Source organism: Dermochelys coriacea, chromosome 2 (assembly GCF_009764565.3).
Source record: "Dermochelys coriacea isolate rDerCor1 chromosome 2, rDerCor1.pri.v4, whole genome shotgun sequence".
In the NCBI taxonomy this organism is placed as follows: domain Eukaryota; kingdom Metazoa; phylum Chordata; order Testudines; family Dermochelyidae; genus Dermochelys; species Dermochelys coriacea.
The window spans coordinates 231,289,982-231,307,754 of record NC_050069.1 but is presented as its reverse complement, the minus strand read 5'-3'; the positions used below and the strand labels follow the sequence as shown (position 1 = coordinate 231,307,754).

Genomic DNA, 17,773 nt, shown 5'->3' with positions numbered 1-17,773 from the left:
CGCCGATCCACATGGCTTTAGGAAGATCTTTTCTGGTGAGAAGAAAAGGTGGTAGGCCATATGTTGCAACTTATTTTGTAAGTTGGGCAGGTGTTCAGTGCAGGTACTCCATAGGGAGGGCAGCCAGTGACCAGATAAATGGCCTAGTAAAGGACTTAAAAGGAGGTACTGGATAATGGAACAGAACAGGGGAAGGGGTTGGGGACTCCTGTGATTGGTACAGCCGGGAGCCAACCTCGCCCCCGTCCCCCAGCCCCGTTCTCATAGCCCTCCTTAACCCTCTTACAAGTGTGGTGGATGGTAAGGTCCAAGCCATGGCTGGGGGACCTGGATGGAAACAAAGGGGGCTGGTGGAAGCCCTGGAGAATTTATTTGAATAAACATGGATTAAACAAAGGGGAGCTGGTGGAAACCCTGGAGAATTGATTTGAATAAGCATGGATTTGCCTGCACTGTACACTTTATCTGCTGGGTAGTCCCAGACATCTATATAATAAAGTTGGGTGGCTGCTTAAAACCCATAACAAGTCTCGGATCCTTCTTGTGGTATATCCAGACAATGAACATGCATTGGTCCACACTGCTTTGGATCACTATTGAGCGGAACCTGTCATCAGCATGGACACATGTCCTCTGGAATGGTTGTTGAAGCATCAAGGGACATATGAATCTTTAGTGCATCTGGCATGTAAATATCTTGTGATGCCAGCTAAAACAGTGTCATGCAAATGCTTGTTCTCACTTTCAGGTGACATTGTAAACAAGAAATAGGCAGCATTATCTTCTGCAAATGTAAACAAACTTGTTTGAGCGTTTGGCTGAACAAGAAGTAGGACTGAGTGGAGTTGTAGACGTTAAAGTTTTACATTGTATTGTTTTTGAAGGTAGGTGTTTTGTTTTTTTAACATAATTCTACATTTGTAAGTTCAACTTTCATGATAAAGAAATTATACTACTGTACTTAGGTGAATTGAAAAACACTATTTCTTCTGTTTTTTACAGTGCAAATATTTGTAATAAAAATAAATATAAAGTTGGCACTGTACATTTTGTATTCTGTGTTGTAATTGAAATCAATATATTTGAAAATGTGGAAAACATCAAAAAAATTTAAATAAATGGTATTCCATTATTGTTCAATGACACAATTAATCGTGATTAATATTTTTAATTGCTTGGCAGCCCTAGCTGAGATACATTGTGGTAATATGAAAAAAGAATTCTGGTTTTAAATATTCAGCAGATTTATACCTACCTGGAGCCCAGTTCAAGTATCTGAAAGGATTGCCTCCAATCCATTGCCATCCACTCTTTAAATCCAGCCTGTTAAGACCAGTCCAGAGAGCAGAACCCATACTTTCAGTTAACCCTAAACAAGAAATTACATGACATGCTGCACTATTCCATTTTCGGATAGGACCAGTCAGTAAAGATTATACTTTGTAGATTATTCATGTATATGCTGCCAGAGATTTCAGACAGGCTAATAAGAAGCTAATTAACATTTCTTGCTAAGATTTTGACAAGAAGTTGAAAATAAAGCCTTTATTTATGACATCAATTGCAAAGTGAACATGAGCAAGATTCCATAGAGTAAACTCAGCCTTGAAGCTATACATAAAACACATTAACAAATGGTCAATTTCATTATTACCCTGCTCCAAACTGGAGGTTAAGAACTGCTCTTCTGTTCACTGACAATGATTCCTAAAGTAGCCTAAAATAGCAAATTTCTTGACATTATTGGAACCATCAGCACATACATCCATTCATACCAGGCTAACCACCTTTATATAAACTCTTGGAAGTAGCATTAACCATTGAAAATGAAACAAGTTCCCTCCATCCCACCACTCCAAAAAGACTATCACAGGAGGTAGCTATAATACTAGGCCTAGTATTTCCAGAATGCAAGTCAGGGCTTTCTAGGGGTTTGTTATTTTACCTCTTAGATACATTTGCTCATGCATCTGTGTGATACTTAATAATTCTGCATTCTGTTGCTGGCAGCTTGTTCTTGCTTGGTGCCATGTTAGTGCTGATTGGGAGTTGATCTGGTAGTGGAAACCTGTTGAAGGATCTCACTTCCAAAATCTGATGGTGTCTTTACCTGCAGAGAAACAAAAGATACAGTCTGGTTACTAGTAATGGTGACTAACCAGGTAAAATTAGTTATGGAGTCAAACTGAGTCTGATATTTTTTGTAAAACATCATTGTGCCAGTGCCACAGGAAATCTGGGAACATTTCAGGTAGGCCAAGGAGACAAGATAATAATGTCAGCACACCAGCAATTATGTGAATGTGGCAATTATTGCCACTTGTGAAGTGGTGGACACTTGGTTAGAAGGGCTTGATGATGGAGTTGGCTGTGAATCTGTGGAAACAGTTTGCTCAAATGCAGATGGAGGTAATTCCTTTATGCTGGATGTTTGTAACACCCTCTCTAGGGACTTGAAGAAGTGCATCTTAATCAGGCATCTGAATCATGATAGAAAAGCATTTAGAATCCATAGGAGAGGGAGTGAGGTTCAAGGATAAGAGGCATCATGGAAGAAGGCACAACAATGGAAGAGAAGTTTGGGAAGAACTGAGAGACAGTGAGAGCTGAGATGTAAGGTGGTGAATGAGAAATTAAGGAGAAGAAACTAGTTGTTCATGTTAAAGTCAAAGGTAAGTCAGTGAAGGGATTTGGAGAAGGAATGATGTAGGCAGAGCCATAGCAGACGAAGAATTTTAGCAGCAGCAATTTTAAGAGATTGCATGCGGGGAAGATGGTGGAGGAAGGAGAATGTTGCAGAAGTTCAGACAAGTTGGGACTAAAGGGTTTTCATAAAGGGTTTTATTAAAAAACACACAAGTTAGAAAGCATAAAACTAGATTATTGCAACATGAGATATTAACCTCTCTAGAGTCAGTAAATTCATAACTAGGCATCCTACATTAACTAACTCTGTTCTCATGTGCATATCCATTACTACAGAGTCTCATTGCAGGATTACACAATACTTGGCAATGTACAATATAGGAAGGTGTAAATGAGGTACATTCTTATATACTGCTTTTCAGCAAGACTTTAAGTAAGAGGAACTGCATGCTATTTTGTTTTTAAATTGCACCCTTTTCTATTCACATATGCAACATTTTGTATTACTGCCTTGCAAAGAAGAACAGGATGTGGGAATGAGTCATATACTGAAGTTTTATCTGTTAGACTGTTCAACATTAGCAAGACAGTGACATGTTGCTAGTGTTGGTTTGTTAAATACTGTGTTGTAGCAAACAATATATTAATGCAGAACTTACATTTTAGTGGGCAAAATCCATATAATTGGTCAGCATCAAAGTCTGTGGTTGTACCACACCAGAGCCAGCCATCTGTCCTGCCAGCATCTGTACACTCACTATACCATTTGCTATTAAACTTGAAAGGGAATACGCAGGGTGCCCCATTTGCATTTCCTAGCAATGTAAAGATATCTAAGGAGACAAAATGATAAAGATACAGAAGTGATAATATATTAATATAAGCAGGGCCTACTGTATATAGCACATGCTGGAGAATACCTTCCGAACAGCATCACATTCCAGGTCATCTTGCAAATTTTTGTTCCTCCTTCTCTTGAAAAATTCAGTTCACCAAGTTCGTAGACTCAATTAGCCTACTCATTTTATAAAACAGTATTAGCCTTGACATGAAAACTTTTCTAACTTAATATTTACAAATCACATTTCTACTACAAACTGTGTTTCTACAGAAAGTACAATGCTCACTTTGTATTTCTTTTTATTACGAATAGTTGCACTGTAAAAATGATAAACACAAGAAATTGTGTTTTTCAATTCACCTCATACAAGTACCATCGTGCAATCTCTATCATGAAAGTGCAACTTACAAATGTAGGGGAGGGTTTTTTTTGTTACATAACTGCACTCAAAAACAAAATAATGTAAAACTTTAGAGATTACAAGTCCACTGAGTCCTACTTCTTCTTCAGCCAATCACTAAGGGAAACAAGTTTATTTACATTTACAGGAGATACTGCCACCTGCTTCTTATTTACAACTGGGTGACTCATGGGAGGGACACAGAGAGGAGCACCAGCTAAAGGGGGAGTGGAGGCACGTGATCGCCTCGCGTGACCCCTCCCCACCCCCAGCCCAGGGGCCCCATGCTCTCCCCATCCCCTCCCCATCCCACATTACCTGGGGGTGGGCTCTGTCTTCCTGCTGCATCAGGAACTGCAGTGGCAAAAGGAGCAGAACGGGAGGCCATACACTAGCAGCTCCTCCGGCATGGCTGTACTGGTACCACTCCCACCCCCACCCCAAACCCTGTCCTCTGTGGGGGCTGTGCAGACCCCAGACCTTTACATTGCCACTCCATGTATCGTATGTTTATATCATTTATGAGCTGCCTTAACTCCACATGCCAATGTTGATACGTTGCTAGGTAGTACCACCAGAAAACTTTTGTGAAAGAAAGTCACTTTGTGTTTATGGTGACAAGTGCTGTAACATGAAATAAAGTCATATGAGCTAAAACACCCATCGCAGGTAGCAGGCATTTGTTGGAAAATGCTGAGAGATTAGATTCTAAAGTGAAATTATGCCAGAAGAAAAACTCAGAAGTCTCTGCTTTGATTATGAAACAGAGACCTAAATGCAAAAATGAGACGTAAGCTATTTGTTTTGACAGCTCAACTTAAATCTCAAAAGGAAGGAAAGATCCTTAAGGAGCCCCAGAAAATTAAAAAAGGAACTGCATAAATTGCTGAATAATATAACTCTATGGAAACTCAAAAATAGCAACTATAAACATTAGGGAAAAGAATATAATTTGAACTTTTCAACTGTGGACAAAATATGTTGATCAAATAAGAACATAAACAAAAGTAAGAAAGAACCAGAGCTATATGAATAACAGATTTTTTTTTGTGGCACTTCTGCAAAAATAGAAAGAAAAATTCATTTTGCATCAATGAAAAACAACATTTTTCAAAATTCTCAGACAATCAAAATAATAATTTTAGATTGGAACAAAACTTTTTGTTTGAATGGAAATGAAATGTTTTGTTTTGCTTTTTAATGAAATTAAAGGAAATTTCTAAATGAAAAGCCCTTTCGGCTCAAAAATGTAAACACATTTGTTTGGAAATGTTAAAAGAAAATGTTAAATTTTTTTCTGAATTTAAGAGTTTTTTGGCAAAAACAATTAGTTGAAACCAACATGAATTTGCAAAATATCTTGGTCACTGAATCTGCATTTTTCTCCAAAAAAAGTTTCACTTGAAACATTTCATCCATCCCTAGTAAGAATCCTGATCAGTATCACCCAGATAACTCAAACCTTTGCTGAGTTTTACAGAACCCTCTGCAAGAAGCTCTCACATTTAAGGGTTTCCCTAGACCCAACAGTGCAAAGCTCATTACGCAAGAATTTATCAGACATTGTTAAAAATTAACCAAACAACAAAACCGCAAGCCCCTATTGGAGTTCTGGCAGATATTTTTTTCTAGACAGTCTTGAAATTATTCTCCTCATCATTAACTGATGCCTCCAGTTTTATTTTATATGAAGGCTTCTTCCGAGAATCATAGGAGACAGTAACGTATATCAATAATTCACAAAACAAGACAAAGATCTCACTCAGTGAATCCTTGCATTAGTCACTTTCACTTAGACCTAGGTTATAAGACTTTTAAAAAATGTCCAAATCTTGAGGGTTATTCCTAATTTTTAACATAAGTCCTTATTCAGGCGAAATGAGGGCTCGGCTACATGGGGAGGTAGTGGGCAGCAAGCGGGGGCATAAATCTACAGCGCACTAGTATGCCACTCACTAACTGTCCATGTGGATCCTGCTATCATGCATTAAAAGTGATATAAAGAAAAGCAGTACTTGTGGCACCTTAGAGACTAACAAATTTATTAGAGCATAAGCTTTCGTGAGCTACAGCTCATTTCAGTGATATAGTGTGCTTTGATCTATTCTGGGAGTTGGTCAATGCGCACTGGGGAACTTTTAATGCATGCAGGATAGTAAGATACATACAGACAGTTAATGCATGACACACTAGTATGTTGTAGATTTGCACCCCAGCTTGCTGTACACTAACTCACTGTTTAGACAAGTCCTCCCATTTGACTTAATAATACCTATAATATAAAATATACCCATAATAATACCTAACTCTTTTATAATAATTTTCTCACAGCACCGTACAAAAGAGGTCACTATCACTATTTTACAGATGAGGAAACTGAGGCACAGAGACTTGGTTAAGGTCACCTAAGAGGCCAGCATCAGAGCCAGGAATAGAACCTTGGCCTTCTGAGTTCTAGTTTAGTGCGCTATCCACTTGGCTACACTACTTCCTCTATTGTATGCTATATACTGGGACAAGACAGATTTTATTCTAGGGAGACATGCAGAGTTAATGGTGGGAGGGTTCTGAATGTAACATCTAACAGATTCTCCCTGGAGCAGCAATGCTTTTACGGACCAATCCAATATCTAATGAAGTCCGTGGGAGTATTTCCACTGATTTCAATGGGCATTGCACTGAAGCCCTTAATTCTTGATGAGGAAAAAGGCTTTGGAGGTTGAGATGGCTGTACCTTTTTGAAATTGTGGAGATCATGGGTATCTTGAATATGTTCATATGTCGGATTAAATGAATTTATGATCTGCTCAACTGATACCTCAATGAATACTCCATCACTACCCCCAAATTCTAACACCACATGTAGCTTTGGAAACAACAGCAACACACATAAAACCTCCTTCATCACAAGAGCTTTTCCACCAGATCTTTATTTTGAAGTGTGGGAGTTCACAGGTTGTAATAAACACAACAAAAGGATTTTACATTTTCTAGGGAAAAGAGCCTGCTTAGGTTATACTACAGCCTTTAAGGACTAGGTGCTCCGTACAAGTGGACATGAAGTATACAGGCTTATATATAGATGGATAGACAGGTAGAATGTGAAGCTCTGCTTTCCCACATGCTTGTACTCTCTCTCAAATTACCAGTGAGTTATTTTATTAGAGACTTTCCTGCCTTTCCTCTGTTTTTCACTGCTTCATAGCCCGAGTACTACTAAGCAGGAAGTAAATTGCTCAGTTTGCTGGTGCTCATGCCTTTCCATCCTATCACAGAATTAAAAATGGTAACCTGCCTTTAGGGGAAAAAAAGCTGTGGACTCACTGTTCTGAGCAATTATTTGTAATGACAGAATGGGGAGTGGCAGATAAAATTGTGCAAAGGGGAATGGAAAACTAACCTATTCAGAAAAGATTAGATACTTTTTTTTGAGAAAGTAGCTGGGAATATTAATTCTGATGATCTGGGGAGGTAAGATAACATGGATAAAAATTAGGGCTGTTGATTAATTGCAGTTAACTCACACGATTATCTCAAAAAAATTAACTGCAATTTAAAAAAATTAATTGTGATTAATCATGCTGTTAAACAATAGAATACCAGTTGAAATTTATTAAATATTATTGGATTATTTTCAAATATATTGATTTATATTACAACAGAATACAAAGTGTACAGTGCTCAGTTTAAATTAATTTTATCATAAATACTTGCACTGTAAAAATGATAAAAAAGTAATAGTATTTTTCAATTCACCTCATACAAGTAGTGTAGTGCAATTTCTATCCTGAAAGTGTAACTTACAAATGTAGATTTTTTTTGTTACATAACTGAACTCAAAACCGAAACAATGTAAAACGTTAAGGCCTACAAGTCCACTCAGTCCTATTTCTTGTTCAGCCAATTGCTAAGACTAACAAGTTTGTTTACATTTATGGGAGATACTGCTGCCTGCTTCTTATTTACAATGTCACCTGAAAGTGAGAACAGGCATTTGCATGGCACTTTTGTAACTGGTGTTGCAAGATATTTATGTGCCAGATCTGCTAAACATTCGTATGCCCCTTCATGCTTCAGCCACCATTCCGGAGGACATGCTTCCATGTTGATGATATTCGTTAAAAAAACAGTGCATTAATTAAATTTGTAAGTGAACTCCTTGGAGGAGAATTTTATGTCCCCTGCTCTGTTTTACTTGCATTCTGCCATTATTTCATGTTATAACAGTCTCGGATGATGACCCAGCATATGTTGTTTGATTTACGAACACTTTCACTTCAAATTTGACAAAATGCAAAGAAGATACCATGTGAAATTTCTAAAGATAGCTACAGCCCTCGACCCAAGATTTAAGAATCTGAAGTGCCTTCCAAAATCTGAGGGGGCGAGGTGTAGAACATGCTTTCAGAAGTCTTAAAAGAGCAACACTCCAGTGCAAAAACTGCAGAATCCGAACAACCAAAAAAGAAAATCAACCTTCTGTTGGTGGCATCTGACTCAGATGATGAAAATCAACATGCATTGGTCTGCACTGCTTTGGATTGTTATTGAGCATAACCCATCATCAGCATAGTCACATGTCCTTTGGAGTGGTGGTTGAAGCATGAATGGACATATGAATCCTTAGCACATCTGGCACATAACTATCTTGTGATGTTGGTTATAACAGTGCCATGTGAACGCATGTTCTCACTTTCAAGTGACATTATAAACAAGAAGCGGGCAGCATTATCTCCTGCAAAAGTAACCAAACTTGATTGTCTGAGCAATTGGCTTAAGTAGGACTGACTGGACTTGTAGGCTCTAAAAATAAAACAATGTAAAACTTTAAAGGCAGTTGGGTTTTTTGGTACATAATTCAACATTTGTAAGTTAAACTTACATGATAAAGATATTGCATGACAGTACTTGTTTTAAGTGAATTGAAATATACTATTTCTTTTGTTTTTTACAGTGCAAATACTTGTATTCAAAAATAAATATAAAGCGAGCACTGTACACTTTGTATTCTGTGTTGTAATTGAAATCAATATATTTGAAAATGTAGAAAACTTCCAAAAGTATTTAAATAAATGGTATTCTATTATTGTTTAACAGTGCAATTATCCATGATGAATTTTTTTAATCACTGGGCAGCCCTAATAAAAATATTAGGTGGTTCTTTGTATGATTAACAAAACTAAGTGGCAGCTTCTGCAAAAGCTGAGACTTAAAAAGAGGAAAGTTATAAATTGGCAGGATTTAAACTTCCTGTTCCTTTCTCTGGACTCTGTGAAGATCTGTAAGATGAAAAACAGAAAATTAAAAAAAAAACGTAGAAACAAACTGAATATAGAAAGATGTGTTTGACGGACAGTTGCAAAATGAATGTGGGGTCTCAGGCCAGATTCTGTTGGAATCCCCAGCAAGTAGGAAAGCTTTGTACATCTCCACCAGCACAAAGCAGCATATTAGGACACAGCAAAGCTAGGGCTCATAGTCTCAGTTCCCATTGCCATCCCTTATATGTGACATTCTGCAAACTACAGGCTATATTTTAGCCACTTGTAATGATACTTGCTTCAAAGGGGTGTTGGGAAGCTTAGATAATGTTTGTAAAAGTGCATTGAGATCCGCACATAGAAGGGCCTAATTCTGTGCAAATACTATCATGGACTTCTCAAGCAAGTCTAGAGTACCTGCAGCGAGCTGATGGGCCTCGTCAAATCTTCAGCGTGAAATTCCAGGCCAGATCCTGAAAGGATGAGGAACATTTGATATTGCATTCTTTGCAGCCAACACATCACATTGCCCTCTAGGAATGGCCACCTTGGCACGTGGTCTATGCCAGTGTTTCTCAATGACCAGTGTGTTGACTGGCACCAGGCCCTGAGATCTCCCTGACACAGTTTAGGAAGGCAGCAAGCTAGTCCCCAGTATCAAAAAGGTTAAGAAACACTGTTCTATGCCACCAGCATCTCTGAGGGTAGCCCCATTGTGTTTTCTTCTCTACCAAGGATAAAGACACACATCCTATGGATGCAGTTTAAGACACTTCATATATAGAATGTGGTTAACTCAGCTGAGGTTCCATATTTATGAAATCAGTGAGTGTTTACAGTGGTTTTAGATCAAGCCCACATTTACATAAATCATACCTTTTTTTTTCCTGGTTACACAACCTCTATCATGCAGCACCTACAGAAAGGGATTCCAGCACCTTTTCTACTGAGCCAGAATTTCACCACAGTGATTGCCCAGCATGGAACCATCCCATCTGCCCTTTCTACCGCTCAACTTATTCTGCCTTTCCCAATTACACATGTATATCTGATACCATAATATGAATCTTATTTTTTTCTGCCATACTTACCTTGTATTCTGAAAATCTTCATCACAGAATACATGTTCTTACTAAGTGTTACTGCATTCATGAGACTTTAACTTTTCCCATTGATACTCATGTACTCACTGTTTAAAATATTCACCTTACTTCCAGTTTGAATTTGCCTAGCTTCCAGTCAGGAGCATCTTCAATACTGGGACGTATGTAAAGTTAAGCAGGTGAGCAAGTGTTGGCATGATCAAGGCCTATAGCTGAACATGTCCAACTTACGTTCTGTACAGTGTTGTGTAAACTTACAGCACTAAACACATGTTTTAAAAAACACAATATAAGGTGCTATGTATGTCTGCCGCCCAACCTGATAAATATCTATATCCTTTTTAAAAATGTGAACTACATAAAAATGTTCCTATTTACAAGGCATAATAAAAATGCAAAACCTTTACAAACCATCTTTTAATGCTTATTTTACAAAACTACAGCAAAAGGTAAAGCAACATACTTTGCTTTCAGCCATTCATCTCTAGAGGGATACATTTTAATTCAAACATGATTGACATTTCACAAAAGGAATAAACATTAGATGATATGACATTTCTTGAAGCTAAGACCTCAAGACCTATGAAGCGTTTTATTGTTTACATATTACAAAAAGTATAATGCAGAACTGAAAGAACAGCAAGCATGGGCCTGATCTAGTGCTCTGGAAAGTCAGTCGAAAGAATCCCATTGACTTCAGTGGATCAAGCCCTATAAGAGAACATGTTGAGTAGGTGTTGTGAGGTCATCTGAACTGAAGTTATACAACAAAAAAAAGTCTCTTTTTATATGCTGAGGTGAAATACAATGACACCAGCATGGAGTGCTGGAACTCTGGAGCGAGATTTGCAGGATTCCAATAGAACTAGACAGTTGCTTTTCTGAGTGTTTTGAAGAGTCTGTAATGATTATTCTCACAATCAGCATGATGAGCTTGGCTCTTTTCGTGGTTGATAAGGATGCAGGAGACATGTAGAGACAGTGGAATAGTTCTGAAAGTTTTTCACATGGCTTGAAGTCATATTTGGTTCTTTTACATGACTGCATTTATTAAATAGCCGCTTACAGAACTATTCTTCTACAAGTAGATCCAGAATCTCGCAAGAACGTATGTAACACACAAATGCAGTCTCTGCAAAATGCACTACAATTTTAACAGGAGAAAACAGCTTTGTATTAAGGGTTCAGGTCGTACAGATGCATTAATTTTTATCAAAACCATTTTTATTCTGTGAATTAAAGCATGGCTTGTTCATTCTGCTCAATGTTGGCCACAAGATACTTGGAGTCACTAGTTGCAGGAACAGCATCTCTATTGCAATAAAGTGTGTTGTCAAAGCAGACATCTGTTGGTAGCTGGTTGTATCTTTTTTTGTAGAAAAAATAGGTTGCAAGACCAGCTCCTACTAGGATGAGAAGGACAAGAATAACCACCATCCCACTTAAGTGGTGTGCAGGGACAGCTTCATCTGTTTTCAGTACTGTAAATGAATGCAAAACAATCACTCAGGGTCCTAAGGATTATGATGATATCTATTTGGGTCTGACAATGGGTCTGATTTCCAAAAGTTCTGAGCACCTATAACTCCAAGTCAATATAAGTTGTGGAGAATCAACAGAAAATCAGGCCCAGTGACCTTATTTTTGAAGGCAGAGTTTTATGGCTGCACATCATTACAGTTTACAGATAACTTCTGTAGTGCTAGTCACAAAATATATCATACAGAGGTCCAGTCAAAACACAATTAAATACCTTAATTCAAAATGAAATTGAGTTTGAGGGGAGAGTGCTGCTTTTTAGTCAGTTGGAGATATAATAATCACAATAATACATTTCAAATAAACTTCCACAGAACTGGGTGTCAAATAGTAATTTTGTCAGAAAATAAAATAAATATTAAAAAAAGAACTAGATAAATTCATAGAGGATAGGTCCATCAATGGCCATTAGCCAGGATGGGCAGGGATGGTGTCCCTAGCCTCTGTTTGTCAGAAGCTGGGAATGAGCGACAGGCAATGGATGACCTGTTCTGTTCATTCCCTCTGGGGCACCTGGTACCAGCCATTGTCGAAGACAGGCTACTGGGCTAGGATACTGGACCTTTGGTCTGAACCAGTATGGCCGTTCTTATGTTCTTATATTTATAACCTGATTTGGGTCTCTCTTTAATTTGCTTATAAGAAATCAGTCCTACCTTTATTGTCTGATGGCTTCTCAGATGTTCCAACTTCAGTAACTTTCAAATTAAAAAAAAAGATATTCATAGTCTTTAAGTCTCCATTTTACACCAGATTGTACAGTCACACAGAGTAAATAAATCCTATATGAAGAATTACTATGTTGGGCACTCTGCATTTTAAAATAAAGTAAAATAATGGAGATGAAAAATATCTGACAACACCTTTAATTTAATCTAAAAGAATCATCTATCCAAATCAAGCAAAATATTCCAGTCAAAAATTAGATCCAGGGAAAAAAAATATATTTTTTTTTGCATGAAAAAAATGTTACCAATTGATTTGGGATGATTTCACACCTTCAGAATGTCAAGCCTTCATGACATTTTGAGAAGCTGAAGATTTTTCACACTGAAGTATGGGGAAAACTGAAAATTCATATTTGCATTTTTAAGTCTAGGACGCCAAGATTAAGGGGGCAACAGAAAAACAGACTGGGTCACAATTCCCCTCTTCCTTCCACTGGGTCCTAGGCACATCCTCCCATCTACTTACCTCACAGTTACATACATCTTAGTATCCTTCCACTGCTGCTTCTCAGCAGTATCTCCTTCCTCCCTTTCAGCAGTCCCTCTGTCATTCTGGGTCCTCTCACCCCCAGTTAACTTCCTCTCAAGTTCTTCCCCTCACATCCCATCTGCAACTCCTCTGTTTTGGCTCCTCCTCCTCCCTAAACCCTTCTGGTTGTACCCTCTCCACCTCCCTACCAACAGAGCCTGGTTTGATTAGCGCTTGCTCTTCCAAGGCACTAAGGATAAGAGTGATAGGGGCCCAAGACTCCTGAGTTCCACTCCATCTCTTTTAGCAATTGCCCTTAAAATGGGAGTTTCATCCGATTTCGATGGGAGTAGGATCAGAATATCTACCACAAACATAGACAAGTACAGAATATGCAATGCAAAGGATTTTATAACATAAATAGAAAAGGAGTACTTGTAGCACCTTAGAGACTAACAAATTCATTTATTTATTTATTTATCGGAATGCTTCCGATGAAGTGAGCTGTAGCTCACAACAGCTTATGCTCAAATAAATTTGTTAGTCTCTAAGGTGCCACAAGTCCTCCTTTTCTTTTTGCGAATACAGACTAACATGGCTGCTACTTTGAAATATAGCATAAATATTAGTCATTGTTAATAACCCATTGTACTGAGCATATCACTTACTCTTTGGTATTTTACAAATAAATCTTTTGTCAGCAGAGCAGAAATAGCTTCTCCAGCCCCCATCTGAGGCATCCATGTCAACACAATGTTCATGATAACCATCCGTAGGTTCTCTTTCTTTCCAGTTTACAAACTCTACTGCACTGTTGTCTCCCCATGTCCATTCTCCTAAAGTTAAAATGAAAAATACAGAACAACAAATGGCAGGTTAAGGATCACTCATTTCTAGAGATTAAAACAATATCATAGGATTTCTATGGCACCTGTCACTGTTGTATCTGAGCAGTGAATTCATTAATTTATTAAATCAATACATTAACATTCTATAGGACTCAGTTTTCTCTCTCCTTCCAGGCAGACACAACTGAGAATGCCTTATGTCTGTAAGATTTCACCTGGACACTGTTAGCTGCATTGTCCTAGAGGAGCACAGCTGCCTCAGTGAACTGGGAATGGAATGGCCAGGCCCACTGAGCCTTGAAGACTAAGGGCTTGCCTACACTTGTAAGTTAGAGCGCATTAAAGCAGCCCTGGGCACCCTAGTTCACTACCCATCCACACTGGCAAGGCATGTAGAGCACTCTGATTCCACGGCTAGAGCGCTCCTGGTACTCCACCTTGGCAAGAAGATTAACGCTTGCTGCACCTTGGCTGAAATGCCCGGGCGTCAGTGTGAACAAGGTGTTACATTACTGCACTCTGATCAGCCTCTGGAAACATCCCATAATCCCCTTAAATCAAGTGGCCACTCTTCTCATTGTTTTGAGCTTGCTGCAGGAATGTGGATATGCCCTTTGAAAACCCCATTTCTGACAGCCAGCTGCTTATCTGCTCCAAGACAAAGCAAGCCATTCATGTGGAATTCTGTGTGTGAGAGAGAGAGGCGGGGGGGACGGACGGGGGGAGTCTGCTGCTGTCTGAACTTACAAGACAGCATGCTGACATGCTCTCAGCTCCCCCAAAACCCACTCTCTCTCTCCCCCCACATATACACCACACACTCCCTGTCACACTCCACCCCAACCCACCCCCATTCGAAAAGCACATTGCAGCCACTTGCATGCTGGGATAGCTACCACAATGCACTGCTCTCTGTGACCGTTGCAAGAACTGCTAATGTGGCCACGCCAGTGTGCTTGCAACTGTCAGTGTGGACAGACTGTAACGCTTTCCCTACTGCGCTCTATGAAGGCTGGTTTAACTCAAAGCGCTCTACATCTGAAAGTGTAGCCATGCCCTAAGTTGAACTCGCACCAGAATTTGCACTGGGAGCCAGCATAGTGGGTGGAGTACCACAATGTATTCTCTGTGATCATTCAGATGCAGGGATCTAGAGCAGCCCCTGCGTTAGAGCCAAGACTAGAAATCAGCTCCCTTGCAAGGTCTGGCTCAGTTCATTAATTCTGCCTGATTGTATCAGGATGATTTAAAAAATACACCTGTTGTTCTCTGCTCTTCCCTTACTCAGGCCCGGCTAGCAGGAATAGGTGCTACTTCCTGTGTGTCAAGGATGAAGGGAATCCCAGTGCCTAGACTTGGAGCTAGATGGAAAATGAAGATCAATTTGTTTTCGTTAATGGCAATTTTCAAGTTTTCAGCAAATTAAAAACCAAAATAATTTCACTGAAAACAATTTTTTTGCCAAAACTTGTGACTGAAAACTGAACAGTTCGATTCAGAAATGCTGTTGCAGTGCCTCATGGGAGCTATAGTTCCAGTGCCTAGGACTAAGAAAGTCTAGTACCAGCAACTGTGCTGAAAACATCCAATGGGCCCAAAAGGTGTAAATCGGTAAGGAGGCATGTTCCTGTCTATTTTCTGCACCACCAGGATCAACCAACCAGCGAGGAGCAGAATGCTCACCTCACACTGCAGTGGAATTAATGGTATACCAAAGGCTGATGTTATATATGTTCTCCGAGGCTTCTGAAGGCATTGTATCTAGCTCAAATGAAATACCAGCAAGAGCAGTGGCTGCTACGGAAACCCTCCTCATATCCCCTCCCCATAACAGGCTGTGGCTTCACAGGCACAAAACAGCATTACAATCCTAACCAATAAATACAGAAATATATTTCTTTAAAAGACTTTAGCAGACTTTTCAGAACTTCCTCTTGCTGAATAAATACTTAACACTATAAAATTTCTTCAAAACCTGAGGTGCTGTGAAGTTTGGTTAAAGGTCAAGGGAATGAAAGAAAAGTGTGAAATGAAATCAATTGGATGAAATACTGTAGGCGTGTAATATTTTCTATTTCCAAGAGAGAGATGGGGATGTAAAATGGGCAGTCACCTTTCTGAATAATTTCTCCTTTTTATGTACTATAACTGAAAAATATTAAACATTTGACATCAGATTTCCATCTTCTGCTTGGGTACTTATTTGTAAATAACTATTGAAAGTTAAATAATTACCATCCACATTCTTGTACATTCCTATCCAAAACTGTCTTGAGTCACTTGCAAATACAGCCAAATGGTGCAAGAGAAAATTCATTTCAACCTTATTTTCTATGGAAACCAAAGAGGCTCCTGTAAAACATAAATTAATAAAGAAGCATAATTTAAACATGTTTCACTATAGAAAATGATCTGCCCCTTGAAACAATCATGATGACATTTTCTTAACCCTTTTGATACATTTAAAATAGCCATAGACTGTAATTAATTTTTGTCACTGAAGTCAATCAGAGGTCCAGAAACAGATCAGTAATAGCCCTTGCAATTTGCTCTTTAGAGGAAAACATCCTTTTCTTTGAGCTGCTATGCTGGTTATCTCCAGGCAATACATATCTTATATTAGTTTTAGCACATTTGCCAAATATGCTGTATTTGTATGCTCCATTTTTGCAATTAACCCCAATCCTTCCCTGCTGTTTAATGTGCCGAGACAACGCAATTAGAAAAATGCAGCTTTTTTTTTAATATAGATATATTCCCTCTTGTATGGGGGATAAAAAAACAAAACAAAAAAAAACAAGAAAGAAGAGAGAAGCTGTTTGGGGAAATAAGGAATATCATCATACGCCAGTTAAGGGGATGATCTTATTACCACCATAGTCCCCGTTTCCTCAATACTGACATCCTGTGGTATTAATGTAGATGGAATAAGTGGGGCCTAAGAATCAAAGGTATTAACATGATCCTGTCACTGTCCAGCATTAAACAGAGTTAAACAAGGTCTAGTATACAGAGTCCTCAGACTCCTTAGTACCTTGGCAAACACATCATTAAAATATTTTAACCTTTTATTAAAGATATAGAAAACAAGAAGGGGAAAGATTAAAGCATGCGAAATGTAAAATATTAAGTAAGTCTTCCATTTTAACCATATTGCATGTTACCCTTCCCTCTAGGTGGAGAGAGTTTTTAAAAAGAACTGCCCTCCCCCATCATCTAACAGTCTCTTGGATGGTATTAAAAATGGTAATAACTTCTTTTTGGGGAAAAGAGAAAAAGTTGAAATGGGCGGGGCTCTTGTTAAAGTCTAATTCTGTTTCCTGAAAAACAAAACAAAAGGATGAAGGAAAGAACAGCTAAAACTGTTTTAAAAGTACTGTTTATGTATCTGATGTTGACTCTCACTTGCAACTTCACTACTGGAAAAACACAGGCCTAGCACATGGTCTTATCAGCCACTCTGAGACCTGGCAAACTTGTACCACTATTGGGCTCCCCAGAGCATTGCATTTGCATTTCCATGTTGCAAAATATGCCATCTTTGCTGGCTAAGCCAGATCCTTATTAAGCAGAAGGAAAATGGACAGAGATAGAAAAAGAAATAAGGTGGGGAAGGAAAAGGACACGTGGGGGGGATGGAGACACAGTGTCACATCTCAGATCGTGGCTGAGATGTCGCTAAAGCTGGTAGAAGTGACCCAATGTCACGTGGGTCCCTCTGTCTGACCTGGTCTGATGAAGGTCTCCGTCAGGATGTCAAAACTACAATGGAGGCCTGATAACGCCAAGGATCCCAGGAGATGGTGGGGGTGGCAGACATCATGATAAAGTTTGCTCCTTCCCCTTCTCTAATCTTTCAGACAGCCAGCATGGTGGTAGCCAGCTTTTCCCAGAAAAGTTTCTTTTTGATGACCACAAAAGGGTGGAATAGCCCATCC

General features: G+C 38.8%; 2 protein-coding genes and 1 long non-coding RNA gene across 3 annotated transcripts in view; 1 reads left to right on the top strand and 2 right to left on the bottom strand.

The window, feature by feature from the left end:
- Positions 1–4,275, bottom strand: part of LOC119850685 (macrophage mannose receptor 1-like) — a 46,114-nt gene extending 41,839 nt beyond the window's left edge. Inside the window, 4 exon segments of the mRNA XM_043507133.1 lie at positions 1,256–1,369; positions 1,946–2,110; positions 3,306–3,479; positions 4,206–4,275. Of these exon segments, the coding sequence (XP_043363068.1) occupies positions 1,256–1,369; positions 1,946–2,110; positions 3,306–3,479; positions 4,206–4,275 (523 nt within the window).
- Positions 4,276–4,488: 213 nt separating this feature from the next.
- LOC122459018 lies at positions 4,489–9,588 on the top strand. Its single transcript, XR_006279429.1, has 3 exons — positions 4,489–4,501; positions 6,978–6,981; positions 9,455–9,588. It is a non-coding gene; the product is annotated as an uncharacterized LOC122459018 (long non-coding RNA).
- A 1,065-nt stretch (positions 9,589–10,653) lies between these two features.
- The window catches only part of LOC119851113 (macrophage mannose receptor 1-like), a 67,699-nt gene continuing 60,579 nt past the window's right edge, over positions 10,654–17,773 (bottom strand). Inside the window, exons 27-30 of the mRNA XM_038390376.2 lie at positions 16,071–16,187; positions 13,656–13,823; positions 12,447–12,488; positions 10,654–11,732 (exon numbers count right to left, since the gene is read on the bottom strand). Coding sequence (XP_038246304.1) covers positions 11,488–11,732; positions 12,447–12,488; positions 13,656–13,823; positions 16,071–16,187 — 572 coding nt within the window. The 3' untranslated portion in view covers positions 10,654–11,487. The remainder of the gene's footprint in view (positions 11,733–12,446; positions 12,489–13,655; positions 13,824–16,070; positions 16,188–17,773) is intronic.